Source organism: Pseudophryne corroboree, chromosome 4, assembly GCF_028390025.1.
Source record: "Pseudophryne corroboree isolate aPseCor3 chromosome 4, aPseCor3.hap2, whole genome shotgun sequence".
NCBI lineage: Eukaryota > Metazoa > Chordata > Amphibia > Anura > Myobatrachidae > Pseudophryne > Pseudophryne corroboree.
Genome location: NC_086447.1, coordinates 726,605,551 through 726,622,265, shown reverse-complemented (window position 1 = coordinate 726,622,265; position 16,715 = coordinate 726,605,551). Strand labels below are relative to the sequence as shown.

Genomic DNA, 16,715 nt, shown 5'->3' with positions numbered 1-16,715 from the left:
GCCTCGTAGGCGGCAACCATCTTCCCCAGAAGGCGTATGCATTGATGAACCGATACCCGGGTAGGTTTTAGGACATCCCGGGCTATTGCTTGAATCACCAACGCTTTCTCCACCGGGAGAAATACCCTCTGCACTTCCGTGTCGAGGATCATTCCCAGGAAAGACAGCCGCCTTGTCGGTACCAGATGAGACTTTGGAAGATTTAGGATCCAACCGTGCCTCCTGAGCAGTTGTGTCGTGAGCGCGATGGACCGCAACAACCTCTCCCTGGACGACGCCTTGATCAAGAGATCGTCCAGATATGGAATTATGTTCACCCCCTGTTTGCGGAGGAGAACCATTATCTCCGCCATCACCTTCGTGGAGATCCTCGGTGCTGTGGAGAGGCCAAACGGCAGCGCCTGGAACGGATAGTGATCGTCCATCAGTGCAAACCTGAGATATGCCTGATGCGGCACCCAAATGGGAATGTGGAGGTAAGCATCCTTGATGTCCAGAGACACCAGGAACTCCCCCTCCGTCAGTCCTGAGATGACAGCTCTCAGAGATTCCATCTTGAATTTGAACTCTGAGATAAGGGTTCAAAGACTAAGTTTAGAATAGGCCGTACCAAACCATCCGGTTTCGGTACCACAAAAAGGTTCGAATGAAAACCCTTGTTCTACTGCTGAAGTGGGACCAGAACAATGACCTCTGACACCACCAATTTTCTGATGGCCTCCAGAAGAATTGTCCTGTCTGCCAGCAGGGCTGGCAAGCCTGACTTGAAGAAACAGTGAGGCGTGGGATCTTGAAACTCCAGTCTGTATCCTCTGGACACTATATCCAGTACCCAGGGGTCCAGACCCGACGACACCCAGACGTGGCTGAACTGCCGGAGTCTTACCCCCACCTGACCTTCCTCCAGGCCTAGCTGTCCACCATCATGCGGAGGACTTAGGGGTATCAGAAGCGGGCTTCTGGGTCTGGGAACCTGCGGGAGCAGGCTTCTTTCCTTTGGCACGACCACCTCAGAAGGTGTTCGAAGGCTTATTCTTTCTAGGCCTCGCGGATCGAAAGGACTGTGACATGGTAGATGAAAAAGGCTTCTTTGTAGCCGGTGCAGCTGAGGGGAGAAACGGAGACTTACCCGCGGTAGCCGTGGCAATCCACGCATCCAGCGCCTCCCCAAAAAGAGCCTGACCGTTGCATGGTAAGCCCTCCACACACTTCCTGGATTCCGCGTCCGCAGACCAGTTGCACAGCCAGAGACCCCTGCGAGCCGAGAAGGACATGGAGGAGATCCCCGCAGCCATGGAACCCAGGTCTTTCATGAAATCCACCAGGAACCCTGCAGAATCCTGAAAAATAAATCAACGTCACCTTTATCCATCGTAGTCGATTCCTCCTGCAGAGTATTTGACCACCTGGCAATAGCTTTTGCAATCCAAGCACAGGCTATAGTAGGCCGCAAAATAGCCCCTGAAGCCGTGTAAATGGATTTCAGTGTAGCATCCACACTGTGATCTGCCGGGTCCTTTAACGCGGTAGATCCCGGGACCGGTAATACCACCTGTTTGGACAGCCTGGAGACAGAGGCGTCGACTATCGGTGGGGGCTCCCATCTCTTCCTAGCTTCCTCAGGGAAGGGAAAAGCCACCAAGACCCTCTTGGGAATCTGGAACTTCTTTTCCGGAGTTTCCCATGCCTTTTCAAAGATAGCATTCAATTCTTTGGATGCCGGGGAGGTGAGGGGGGGCTTCTTATGATCTGTAAAGAAGGCCTCCTCCACCTGTTCCGGAGCTGTGTCTGAAATGTGTAAAACATCCCTAACATGCCGTCCCCCTCAACACATCCCCGTCACCGTCTGCAGCGTCAGAGTCGGTGTCCGTGTCATCCTGCATAATTGCAAGTGCACGTTTTTGAGAATGTACTGCAGGGGACCCCAAGGAGGCAGGATCAGACCATACCACCATAGAGGACTGGAGGACCTGAGTGGCATGCTCAGTCCTAGCAACTCTATCAGAAATCTGAGAAATAGTCCCCCTCAGAGAGACTAACCATTCTGGCTCTCTAGCTGGGATCTGCGCTAAAACAGTGCAATTACATGGAATGGAGTCTTCCTGGGAAGATAAATCCTCTGCAGCATATGAAACAGTGTCCCTAGACATGTTGTCACACACACTCAAAACACCCCACAAACACACAGGGTATTATGTAGATAAAGTATCCCCCCCAAGAATGGCAGAGAGACACAGAGATTGGAGCCAACCCACACACAGCGCTATCAAAGGTATAAGGAGTCCCTAACCAGCGCTGACTGTGTCCCTTAATAGGTGACAGAGCCTGTATACAGCCGCCCCCCCTTCTACAACCCCCTTGGTACCGTACAGATAGCTGGAGATTGCTCTGGAGGGACCAGATTCCACTTGTAAGTGCAGGCAGGAGAAAATGGCGCTGAACGCTGCTGGGTCCGCTCTGAGGAGAAGCTCCGCCCCCGCTATGGCGCTGTCTTCCCACTCACCGAAAGATTAAACTGGCCAGAGGAGTTGCGCTGGCCTGGATCCGCAGACGCCGACAGACTTCAGTGGACAGTGTAGGGTCCGGCGCTGGCCCAGGGTGCCCCTCCCAGCGCCGCACCGCAGTACCGCTGAGCCCTCACGGAGCGCGGGTGAGACCGCGCTCCCTACCCTAAGGCCGCCTTCTTCACACTGTCCCCCCACTTGCAAGGCGCGATCAGACCCCTCTGAAGCCTAACGTTCAGACAGCGGGAGCAGTAGCTCAAGACCCTGCAGGGCAGACACTGCTCCCCCTCCTCAGTCCCGCGCTGCAGGGAGGCTGTTGCCAGCAGCCTCCCTGTAAAACCAAAAACTCTGAAAAGAAAGAAAATAAACTTTTTATAAAGAAGCTCTGTAGAGCTCCCCTAGCTGTGACCGGCTCCACCGGGCACATTTTCTAAACTGAGTCTGGTAGGAGGAGCATAGAGGGAGGAGCCAGCACACACTCTTAAATTCTTAAAGTGCCAATGGCTCCCGGTGGACCCATCTATACCCCATGGTACTAATATGGATCCCCCCATGGTACTAATATGGATCCCAGCATCCTCTAGGACGTAAGAGAAAATAATATTTATGCTATGCTCCTGAAACACTGGTCTAAACAAATGCAATAAAAATGGAGCAGAAAAACTGTTTGCATCTGAAAATGTTAAAAACAATGCAACAAATGCCCAGTAATAATACAAGATAAGTGTGTAGAACTGATAAATCTTACAAGAATGCAAAATCATAAATAGGAAAATGACACTAAACCGTTATCTACTAATTTTACCTACGTAAAATGATACCCTTACATTTTATGTGTGACTTCTTAGTTTGGTGATAACGTACCAGCCAATCAGCTCATAACTGTCAATTTACATATTGGAGCCGAATGGATGGCGTGTTATCACTTAGCACTTACCACTGCTTTATCACTTCTCCAGGCTTAATACATCTACCCCACTGTCACCTGTGCACCAGAGTGCATATAGGTGATCAGAGAGCAATAATGCTCCATCAGGCTACAAGAGGGATCAAATGACCATATTACAGTTCTATCACACCCATCACTCACAAAACATTAACTAAGTTTTTATGTTATATGGGGACAAGATCTGCCCCTAAACCCAAAGTGGGTGACATGGAGGTAAAGGAAGTGATCAGATAATCGGAAAGGACTACTGGCACAAGGAGTTATCGGATATTCATAAAGTCACCGACACACTGCAAGAAACTGAGCCATGTTCATCAAGGGACCTGTAGGAGAATTTCATGACCCAAAGATGAACAGGAATGTTTTGCTACATTCTAATGGGCCTTACACACTTGTCAACCCGCCACCGAGCTGCCCGACGGCCGATACGGCTGGCGGCGGGGGGAGTGAAGTGTCACCACTCCCCCCCGTCACCCGGCTCCATAGCAGTGCATGCTAATATGGACGAGATTGTCCATGTTGGCCTGCATGCATAAGCAACGGGGCACCGACGATGAACAAGCGTGGGGCCGTGCATCGTTCATCGTTTGTGCTTCCACACTGAACGATATGAACGAGTTCAACGTTCATATCGATCACTGTTATTGCCCAGTGTGTAGGGACCTTAAGACCAGAAATGCTATGCCTGGAAGAACTGGTATACATGACCTAACTGTTCTGACCAGCGGTAGCAGGCATAAACTACAACTGGGACAGAGAAAGGGACATCTAGCAATTTGCATCATGTTGTATCCACACAAAAGTATCTGTCAATCATATCTGTATGGTATTATAACCATCTACTAGGTGATTCATCGCGGCCTACAGGCGCTCTTCACATCGTCGCAAGAGGCTACACCCCCTTAACCCCTGCACGTCCTTTGGGCGGGCAATATGTGTATTACATGGACTATTACCTTCAAGCATAATGTTGTTAGTGGTTAAATATTTTACGGGCAAAGGGTGTGCGATGGTCAGGGGGAAGCAGGCCCTTGCGACGGCGTGAAGAGCGGACGCAGGGCACGATGAATGACCTAGGGGTAAATTTACTAAGATGGGAGTTCTATTTAAGATGGGATGTTGCCCATAGCAATCAATCAGATTCCAGGTATTATCTTCTAGAAGGTGCTAGATAAATGAGAAGTAGAATCTGATTGGTTGCTATGGGCAACATCCCATCTTAAATAGAACTCCCATTTTAGTAAATTTACCCCCTAGTGTGTTAATAATATATTATGTGTACATAATGTAGGTATAAATACAAAGTTTGGTAAATACCACATACAGTGTGTGTGTGTGTGTGTGTGTGTGTGTGTGTGTGTGTGTGTGTGTGTGTGTGTTGGGAGATTATTGCTCAAATATATATCACTATACAGCCCCTTCCCCTATATAACATAACATACACAGTGTGCGCGCTGGGGACTTGTCCCTCATAACAGTATATGGTATATGGTATTAGCCTCTCACCAGCTTCATTGTCCCCGCACACTACAGACTCTCACTATGCACCAGAAACAGCAACCAGGCATGTTCCTTCCTGGCCGCGCAAGGCATGCCGGGAGTCGTAGTCTGCGCACAGCATTGCCGTGACATCACGGTGATGCGCACCCTCCGCAGTCTATCGTGCCAAATACACATATGCCCCACAGTGACAGATATGCCCCACAGTGCCAGTTATACATATACCCCACAGTACCAGATATGCCCCATAACGCCAGATATAATATGCCCCACGGTGCCAGTTATAAATATGCCCCAGAGTGCCAGTTATAAATATGCCCCACAATACCAGTTATACATATCCTCACAATGCCAGATATACATATGCTCCACAGTGCCAGATATACATATGCCCCACAGTGCCAGATATACATATGCCCCACAGTGCCAGATACACATATGCCCCACAGTGCCAGATACAGGTATACATATGGCCCCAGTGCCAGATATGCCCCACAATGCCAGTTATACATATGCGCCACCCACCCCACCTCCCTCCCGCTGCTGCTGTGTCAGGGGACGGAGAGAAGAGCGGAGCGCGGGCCCATCCCTCAGTGCTGCTCAGTCAGACTCTGATGGTCTCTGGCCGCAGCGTGCATCTTCTCAACTGGGCACCGGTTCGTTAGCCAATCAGAGCTCGTGGACCGGCAGCCCAAAGTCTGACTGAGCAGCACTGAGGGATGTGCACTCCGCTCTCCTCTCCTTCCCTGACACACAAGCGGGCTGGGAAAGGGAGGAGGAGCACATCAGCGGCTTTTACCGTAACAGCCGTTAACAGCGGCTATGGTGTGTATGAGTGGCTGCCTGCGTGTACGGCGTACGGGCGGTTAGATTCTTAACGGTACGCCGTACCCGAGCGTACCGCCACACTTGCAGGCCTGGTCACTCCTATCCAGATATGTGACTATGACACAAAGCTCCTAGCCACGCCCAGAATTTGGAAATTAGTCACAGTCACAGATTTGGGCAAATATATAGGAGATGGAACAGGCCATGTTAAAAAGGTGGGTGGGGCCTGTTACTCAAGTAAAAGATGATCAGTATAAAAAGGTGTCACGCACAGAATGTGCCTGAGGAAATTAGACACCACGGTTGGTTAGTAAGAGAAAGTTTACAATTCAGTTACAAGAATACTACAGTGACTAAGAGGGGCATTTACTAAGCAGTGATAAAAGTGAAGAAGTGAGCCAGTGGAGAAGCTGCCCATGCCTTCGCCGCCGGGCAGTGAAGGAAGAGGGAATCCACAGTTGCTGTGACCGCAATGTAACTGCAGTGCGATCACAATTACATTGTGGTCGCAGCTGCTGGGCGGCGGGTAGCATGCTGGGCGGCCTTGCCCTGTGCGGCCCCAAGCATGTGATAGAAACGACTGCAGATTCTACTTTAGCAGAATCTGCAATCCAACCTGAATGGGGTCCTAAATATACGGAATTTAAAAATGTAATCCTTTATGCTATTAGTGTGACCTAATTTCTGTGTACAATATCTTCTATTTGTAGTACAGCATAGCAACTACTAGAAATTCATGCACTCTAAGAACATTTGTCATTAAAACACAATAGACACGTGTGCTGTGATAACAGTAATAACTGTATTACAACAAAAACAAACAAACACTCGTACACAATGTTACTCACTTTTTCCCCACGTCATTTGACTGCTGACTCTGAAGCAGTATGATGAGACATCCCACTCCATCCCGGACCAGAGACGCAGTTTTCAGCAGAGTACGGCTGACCTGCGAAGCCAGAGCTTTAACCAAGTGTGGTTCCATGACAGTTTTCACGGCTAACTGGCAGACTATCATGTATGTGGCAGCTTTGTAGTCCACTACAGATGACTTTAAGCCCTAGAACAAAAAAACAACAATGCTAGTTAAAAAACAAATGCTTCCCGTATTCCAGTATATACACATCCTGAATATTCATGTCGCAATTATTTAGCAATTATAAGACCAATAATATGTTGAAACAGAGCTTAAGAGGGCAACAGAATACAGGTAAACACTAAACCTCCGTTGATTATGAAACCTGAAGATTGCGTGCCTCTTATAGGTTTAATGAGAAATAAAAAGGAAAAAAAATATATGTGATCGTTGTACAAACCCCTCCATGGCTACCTGGACAATAAAGCCTCTCTACGTCCTTACTTGGCTTACAGCATCAATTGAAAGATCATCTGGTGGAGCCTCACTCCTGAAAAGAGAGGATTTTGGTACTTACCAGATAAATCCTTTTCTTTGAATCCACGGGGGGGACTGGAGCACTCTTGGGATATGTACGGGGCGTTAGCAGGGATAGGCACATTTAAATATTTAAATTAGTAACCCTCCACCCCCTCCTTACTCCCAAGATACCTCAGTGTTTTTTTACCGAGCCGAACAGGAGCGATAGAGAGGATGAACAATGGAGAATTACATATAATCATTATAACATAACGGACAACTACAAAGTTGACACAACAATAGAAAACAATCACCTTAACATTTGAACAAGTCGGTGAGAATGTGTTACCATAAGATCTGCTAAACTTACCGCAAGCCACGTGAAACTGTTCTGGGTGGGCATCCAGTGCCCCCTGTGGATTCAAAGAAAAGGATTTATCTAGTAAGAACCAAAATAGTATTTTCTTTCTCATCCACTAGGGGTCACTGAAGTACTCTTGGGACGTACCAGTTTCCCCCTTGGGCGGGAGAGCTGGTAGGCACCTGTAACACTAGGAGGCCAAAGCTAGATGCTGAAGCCGCAAACATATCAAACGTGTAAAAGCGCACATACGTGTGCACTGATGACCATACAGCTGCACGGCGAAGTAGCGTCGTAGAAGCTCCACGACCTGCTGCCCATGACGTTCCCACAGTATGCATGGAATGTGCTGAAACAGATGTAGGCAGTTTTAGACTAGCATCAAAGTACACTTGACAAATGGTCAGCTTAATTCATCTAGCCAAGGTCTGCTTGGAAGCTGGCCACCCTATCTTGACCGCATCATAGAGAACAAACAATGGGCGGTATTCAAATGATATATCACGCCCAATCTCCTTTCTAAAGTTTAGCTGCGCAAAGGGTAGCGAGCTGAAATTACACCACGCCCGTCAGCAGAAACAGAACGGGTCTGAAAGGGGGTGAAAAGAAGTGACTACCGCCCAATGTATCTGTTTTATGTACTGTTGATGTTCGAGCTACATAAATGCAAAGCGCACGAACCACATCCAAAGTAGCTGGAGTTCCTGAAGCGTCTGAAAAAAACAGGAACTACGATTGGTTGACTGAAAGAAGAAACTACTTTCGGTAGAAAAGCGGGATTCATCCGAAGTTCCGCTCTCATCAAGAGATACCGGATACGGTGGCTTGCATGACAAGGCACCCAATTCTGAAACACGCCTTTCCGAAGCTAAGGCTAGGAGAAGCACTGTTTTCCAAGTTAGAAACTTAACATTCACGTGTTGTAAGGGTTCAAAAATTGAAGACTGCAAAACACCTAAAACTAGATTCAAGTCCCATGGAGCTGTAGGTGGAATGAATGGAGGTTGAACTCTAAGGACACCTTGCAGGAAAGTGTGAACTGTTGGCAAAAGAGCCAAATGCCTTTGGAAGAAAATTGACAAGGCAGAGACCTGCACCTTTAGGGCTATTACACACGCGCCGGCTTCTGCCACCCGGCAAAATCCCGGACAGCTTTTTGACGCGGCCGTGCTGCTGAGACACATTCAGAGCAATGTGTCCTTTCACACGGCTCAGCTGGGAGGTCGATCCACTGGAAGGTCCGGCTGCCGGGCCGGGGCCATGCAGTCTTTGTAGGCAGAAAACAGTGTGTGTGAAGGGGAGCTTTCACACACAATGTTTTTTTTTTAGCCGCTGTGCATGCGCACAGCATTATACACAGCTCAAAGTCGTTGTGTGTGAAAGACCATGCCGGATGGCAAAAAGCCGGGCAAAGTTTGTCCGGCTTTATTGCCATCCGGTGTAAACCAGGTAATGTGAAACAGCCCTTACTGTAATTAAACGTAGTCTTCCATCTAACCCCACCTGTAAAAAATAGCAAAAGACGGGATAACTTGAAAGAAGATGTCGGAAACTTCTGAGCTTCACACCAACCTTTATAAGCTCGCCAAATTCTATGATAACGAGCTGGCTTCCTAGCACGTAACATAGTTGGTATAACAGACTCTGGAATGCCCTCTTGTCTTAAGAGAGCGGTTTCAACAGCCACCCCGTCAAACACAGCAGCACTACATTGGGGTAAAGGAACGGACCCTGTTGTAGTAGGTCTGGACGTAGCAGAAGCGGCCACGGATCGTCTGCCAGTAGACCGTGGAGATTCGAGAACAATGCTCTCTGAGGCCAATGAGGTGCCACTAGTATGACGGTAATGGATTCTCTTTTGATCCGCTTTAGCAACCGAGGAAGCAGCGGAAATGGTGGAAACAGTACACAAGGCTGTACGGCCACGCTATTGTGAGAGCATCCACTGCCACTGCCTTTGGATCTCTTCTTCTGGACACATACTGGGGAGTTTGATGATTTTGGCGAGATGCCATTAGATCCACTTGTGGGTAACCCCACCGCTGGACCAACATCTGGAACCCTTCTGGATGCAAGGCCCATTCTCCTGGATGAAAATCCTGACTGCTGAGATAATCTGCTTCCCAGTTGTCTACTGCTGGAGTGAACACTGCCGACAATATCACTCGGTGATGCTCGGCCCAATTCAGGATTCGAGCAACTTCTCGCATGGCCATGCGACTTCGAGTCCCTCCTTGTTTGTTGATGTATGCGACTGCCGTTGTGTTGTCTGCCTGAACCTTAACAGGCTGAGACTGGAGTATTTGAACTGCCTCATGCAGAGCGTTGTAGATTGCCCTGAGTTCCAGGACATTTATTGACCGTAATCTTTCTCAGCCTGACCAGAGACCCTGAAATTGACAATGTAGGGCCACTGCTCCCCAATCTCGGAGACTTGCATCCGTCGTCAGAATTATCCAATTCCAGACTCTGACCAGTTTTCCTGCGGTGAGATGTTGTACTTGGAGCCACCAGAGTAGTGATACTCTGGCCCTTGGAGACAACCGCATCATCTGATGAATTTGGAGATGATAGCACCACTGTGCTAGAAGATCTAGCTAAAAGGATGTGAGTGAAATCTTCCGAACTGGAGTGCTTCGAAAGACACAAACATCTTTCCTAGCAGTCGAATGCACAGGTGCACAGAGACTGTACGTGGTTTGAGCACTAACTGTACGAGATGACGAAAACTTGTCCTGGCAGGTAAATTCGTTAATCCACCGTATCCAGAATAATTCCTAGGAATTGAATGCTTTGACACGGAACCAGGCTTGATTTCTTGAAGTTGACAATCCAACCGTGCTGAACTAGTACATTGTATGTTAGTAAGGCATGTTGAAGAAGTATTTGTTGAGACGGAGCCTTGATGAGAAGGTCGTCTTAGTACGGAACTATTATTCACTCCCAGGGATCGGAGATGAGCAATCATCACAGACATCACCTTTGTGAATACCCGAGGCGCTGATGAGAGGCCACCGGTAGTGCCCAAAATTGATAATGGTTTTGTTGTACTGCAAACCTTAAGTATGCCTGATGCGGTGGCCAAATTGGAAGTGTAAGCACGCATCCTTGAGATCCAGCGAAATCATGAACTCCTTTCCTTTCAGTTCTAGACCTGCAATCACCGACCACAGGGATTCCATCTTGAATCTGTAGTAAGTGACGTACTGATTGAGCCCCTTCAGGTTCAATATTGGTCTGACCGAGCTGTCCGGCTTTGGTACTATAAAAAGATTGGAATAATAACCTTGACCCTGTTGGTGAACTGGAACCTGAATCAAAACTGCTGAATCTACGAGAGACTGAATTGCGCTCTGTAGAACCGCCTTTTTGTCTCCTGACACAGGCATGCCTGTCTCTATTTTGTAACCTTTGAAAATTAAATTGCAGATCCACCCATCTGTGGATGTCTGAAACCACGCCAAGTGAAATGTCTGAAGGTGTGCTCCCACAACTAACGATCCGAGATGGGCTGGAAGCCCATCATCCCACCGGCTTGTTAGCTGCCTTTGTGTCCTGACAACATTTAGGGGTTTGTTGAAAACCAGGTCCTCTACCACGTCTACTCTGTATGGTTGTTCCTCTCGCACGGCCTTGAAAAAATTTGTACGCTGGTCCAGCGTATTTCCTTTTAGGAACTGGTGCAGGCAATGGCAGGAAAAATCCAGACAAACGGTTTTCGATGTCTAGGCAGTTTTTGTCTAACTACACTTTCCCAGACTCTATGACAACTAAATGGGAAAATCCACCAACAGTGGATTCCTCCGTTTCAAACTTTAAAAAAATTTAACCATTCCGGTCCCCGCTGCAACGACGCTTAAAGACCCGACAGAGCGTAAGCTAGAAGCTATGCTAAAGTCAATGTATACAGCAGTAGGGGTGTTGCCTAGACCTGCTTTAGTTAAGAGTTTGGGTTAACAAGGCTGTAGTTGCATGGGCAACACAGCTTAAGTTGGGCCTACAACAGGATCTTCCCTTAGGCCAGCTTATACTTCTTGCTGATCATATCTGTGAATCTGCTGAGTATTTAGGTACGGCTTCTATGGATGTTGGCCAGGATAGTTCTCGTCTTTCAGCTTCAGTAGTTGCGGCCCGACGGGTGCTTTGGCTGCGTTCTTGGCAGGCAGAGGCAGAGTCAAAACGAGGAATAGAAGTGGCGATATGTTATTTGGTCCAAAATTGGACAAATGTATTTCTCAGGCTACTGGGGGGACAGTCTGTTTTCCATGCTTCCGTTAACAGATTATTAAGAGACTCTTAATAAGGAAAACACACAGTTGCCCTCTGTTTTTTAGCAAATAAAATTTCATCAGTTGAAAGAGGTTCCTCAGTCTCAGAAAAATTTAGAACCTGGCGTACTGCCCTGATGAGATTATCAATGGCCGAACTCTCTATCTGACTCCTGGCCTAATTCACCTTCCTCTTGTCCCTCCTGAGATATAAGGTCTGGTATTGAATCATCAGAATGCACCACAGCTGAAACCGGTAAATTATGACTACTTTTAGGAATTGAGCTAGACCTGAACTTTTGTAAACCCTGCAAAGTCCTTGACATATCCTGAGCCCACTCTGGCAGTTCAGACGGTATTACCCTAGAATCAAACCTTGCCTCCTCAAGATCTTTTCGCGCAGCGTCGCCTCAATTTTACCTCAGACATCACACCTGCTATCATCGCCCAAGGAGGATGAGGACAGAGGTTCGTATTTGGACCATTGTTTGCAAGACACACTGTGCAAGTGTCATTGACAAGCTGCTTTTTTGATTTTGCATTAGCTTTACTCATCATGCACACCGAAAAAAACAGTACAACAATGAAACACAAGTCCCCACGACTCAGGGGAAAAAAAAAAAAACTTATTTAAAATAAAACTACTGTAGAGAGTGAATGGGTAGGAACTTAGGCGGGGGAATTAAATTAGCCGTGGGACTTAACTTGGGAGCTAAGAGACTGCAGTAAGTGACAAATCACACAAAAAAAAAAAAAAAAAACACGAAGACAAGAGTCATGAACATTGTCTGAATTACAGTTGAAAAAAATTATCCTTTAATAGGAGTCATTTGTCACAGCTACAGCCAATCGGCTCCAATAAAGAGGGCCTACAGATCTAAGTTAATGAATACTGAAGCGACCATGTCCCTTTAGACCAGCTCGTGAAGGTACATTGACCTCCCAAACTTTAAAAAGGATGCAACCTGTAGTGGTCTGTAGAAAGTAAGAAGGGTCTCTAGATCACCAGGTGAGAGGAATTCATCCAGCACCATGAGACTGGAGGAAGAAGCTTGAGAGGTGTGAGAGACATCTATTATCAGCATGCAGTAGTAATAGTGGCCGATGTTGAAGCTGGGGAGAGAGACTGACTGTTGGTGAAGGAAAACCCTCTGCCATAACGTAGCTAAGAGAGAACCTGCAATAAACCCCTAAGGGACGGATGAAGAAAAAATTTCAGCCAAGGGCCAATAATGATTTGGGCATGTTTAGTGTCTGCATGAATAGCTCAAGATGCTGAATTGCCAAACTCCCTGTAACAGGCCGTCATCAGGATGTCATGCAGACATAAAATGATCATGACCATCCAGAGGCGCAGGAGCGCTGCCTAAGTGGTAATGACATTGGTGAATGGCAGTCCTGCTGATAACAGGTCCTCAAAATACGCGTACATCTTGTAATGCAATTCAGAAACGGTGGGGGGGGGGGGGGGGTCTTTCTGAATGGGGATCTGGTCACATGTGCTCTTTAAACAGAATGACCCCAAGACTTTCCCTGGCCTTGGTTGCTGAGTATTATTTCTTATTTATCCTAAATAATTTCCATTAAAATAACTTGCTAATAAATGTGGCACCAAAACAGCAACGGAGTAGGAGGTGTTACCTTTATCATCGCATTAGATGGCAGTCCTCCTAGAGCATGACCTATAACACATCACAGTAAGCAGAGACATATTACAGTTACTGTCATATTAGTACCTTCTGCACGTAAGGAAGGAGTTTAGCAATCAGTGCGTCAGAAATCTTCTCGGCAGCATCCAAAGCAGACACAATTGTTGATGCATAAAAAGACATCAAGACCCTCAGTTTGGCAGCCTCTCCCGTGTCCTCAGAAAAGACCTGAAAAAACAAACCGGAAACTACATGATTAAGCATCGCCAAAATCTCAAATAAAGTTTACATATCACTGAAGTGCTAAAAGGCAAAATACAAATCTTAATCTATTATCACTTCCACTACTTGGACTAAGAAAAAAAAGCAGGGTAGTATTTATTAGCATTATGTCACACCAGACTTTAATGGCTTAAGGAGTGAAGACACAGGATAAAAACAAAGCCATTAGGAATTTCTCATTAAGCTTGCAGTGATCTCTATGGCCATGCCACCGATACCTCTTTTACACAAACTCAAAATCCCGGGTTATTGCTGGGTTGACCCGGGTCAGGCCTCCGTGTCAATGGCTACCAAAAAAATTACCCAGGTCCGGTGACCAAGCAATCCAACCAGGGTTAAACACGGATAGGACCCGTCATAAAGAGCAGTGTAAATGGGTAACCCGGGGTCATCCGACCCAGGACCAGTATACAGCAATAGGAGAGCCTAAACCTCCCAACCGCAGCATCCTGCGGGCGGTCGGGGGACAGGGCGCTCGCAGTCTCCGCTGCGGTCTACCCTGCTATGCAGACAGCTGCCAGGGTGGAGGTGAATGGATGCCACGCGCATGAGGGTGGCGTCCATTCACTGCACAGAGACAGTGGCTGGGGCTGCCCAGCAGCTGTCAGGGGTTCCGATCAGCCACTGTGATCCCGATCAGCAGATTGCCCGGCGCTTGGAGATGATGCTTTAAAGACACTGCACCCCTGTGCACTGTGAACAGTGCCAACCCGGGAATATCCTGGGTCAGCACTGCACAGTGGAAACGCGGTAAATCCTGGGTATGACCCAAATTGGAACAGTGTTGCAAATCCCAGGTTGTCTCCATGAATAAGCCACAAGCTAAATGTGTACCGGAGTAATGCGCCAGGGGCCCACAACGTACATTAAACTTTCGCATACAAAGTGTTAGTTATAAGGATTTAACCTATGATACTTTAATATCTTGAATTTATCTGGCAGCGATTACACAAGTATGTTTATTAGATCGTTATGAGTGCTGGGTTTGTTTTGCTCCTCGGGCTCCTAACATGTTCTGATATGACTACTATTAAAAGTGAACTGAGGAGTACTTCCTTTGAACAGAGGATTGATGGGAGGGGATAGAGGGGGAGGAGTTAGTACTTTTCATAGCTTGTGCGTGCCAAACTCCATACTCACACACTCTAACCCGAGTGTAAGTGCGCAGCATCCCCCAGATGGATGAGAGAGAAAACTCTCAGGCTGGCACACATGTACATATGGCTGCAAGATAGGTGGAAGCGAGTTTAGTTTTTCTATTAACAGCATATAAGCTTTATCAGCAATTTTGTATGCAATTAATGTTTTGAAGCAAACTATCTAAGATGGAAAGTGAATGAATTGTGTATACATAATTGTTTGTAATAGTAGCTAAGACAGACAGCACCACTGGTTTGCCTGGCAAGAACACTGCCAGATCTCTGTAAGCAGTACAAATCGCTCTACTTAACATACTCCTGAATAAACACAAGACTAATGAGCTCACTTACCATATGAGGAGTAGTGGATAACATTGCCAAATAACCAGCAACCGTGTAAGTGAAATTGCATGACACCTGTCCTTTGATTAAATGTGCATAACCTAAACTGCCCCTGCTTACTATATAAGCTGCAAATGAGATTATCTGTATTTAAATAACAGTATCGGCTATATATAAACGTAGTGATAGTCACTAATTTATTGTGTTGACTAATCACACATTTATGATATAGCTTTATGTGCTACATAAAATAATGAGAAGATCACAGAAACATTAAATGTGTTGGAAAGAATCTCTTAAGTGGTTGCTGGAATAATTCTGATTTTCCAGTATTTTAGAAATTAAATAACACGGTCAGACTGAAGAACACAGTAAAAATCTCAAGGCATAACACTGTCACCGATAATAGATATAACATCCTAGGACACATACAAAACTTATAATAGGACGTTGGTGCATGGAGAAATTCCACTTATATATGAATGTCATATTCAGATAAGATACAATTGTTGCTAGTCTTTTTTTTTTTTTTTTTTATTACATCAATTATATTTACTTCTTATGTTTATTAGTACTGAAGCTATACACGGTATCTGATAAGTATTGATTAGAACACAGGAAGTATATGCTACATCTATTACAAGGGAAGATTTGACAGAAAAACATACGATTAATAAGAAAATTTCTTTATTGCAATAAACCAATGAGGATTGTGTAAACAAAACTATATATTGCAGCCTATTCATCCGACAATGGTTGAATAATAAGTAACATACTATCGATCATTCAGATACTTGTAAGTAAGTGTGAAGCGTATTGGTATACAGGACAGTCTAAGGAGGCTAAGCAACTGTACAAGAGGGCCTCCGGCACAATATTTTAATATTTCCAACTTTCTTTCCATACTCTTACATTTTAATATGCTATTTTAAATTTCCTTGTGGGGGATTAATTTACTTTTAATTAATTCATAATAAAAGTTATATTTTATTGTCTAATGGCATAGAATATTCAATAGTGCACCATTATACTACCCTCCTTTTGTAATGTAGTAATCCTATTGGCATACCCTCCAGCTGTACCTTTTTGGCATGTACAGTACCTTTTTTTTTATGGTCTGTATCGATTTTTGGCTCTCCAAGCTTTCATTGAAAGTATAGGAAAAGGGACATAGCCACACACCCTTTTCAAATTTGTACCGATTTTTAAATGTAAATTGTTGGAGGGTATGTATTGGTAGTTGGTAGCACACCCCCTATGTGAATACGATTTGCATTTACATTCTGGACTGGGAAGTTTATCGATGCAAACCGATGCAGTAACCCCTCTCTCTTTTCTCATTTTGTAAAAGGGGTAAAAGTAGGAACTGAGTAATGGATACAGTTAACATACATGCTAAACAGGATACTGCAAGTCCTCCAAAATATACAGTAGGCTTCTATGTTTCCCAAAATGATGCAAGGTAAAGTGGTTACACACCACTAAGATGCGTCTAACAGTTGTCAAACATAGCTAGAC

General features: G+C 46.0%; 1 protein-coding gene across 1 annotated transcript in view; it reads right to left on the bottom strand.

Annotated features, from left to right (window-relative positions):
* HEATR1 (HEAT repeat containing 1) overlaps positions 1 to 16,715 on the bottom strand; it is a 290,453-nt gene that overhangs the window by 246,383 nt on the left and 27,355 nt on the right. Inside the window, exons 5-6 of the mRNA XM_063918062.1 lie at positions 13,522 to 13,662; positions 6,630 to 6,841 (exon numbers count right to left, since the gene is read on the bottom strand). Coding sequence (XP_063774132.1) covers positions 6,630 to 6,841; positions 13,522 to 13,662 — 353 coding nt within the window. The remainder of the gene's footprint in view (positions 1 to 6,629; positions 6,842 to 13,521; positions 13,663 to 16,715) is intronic.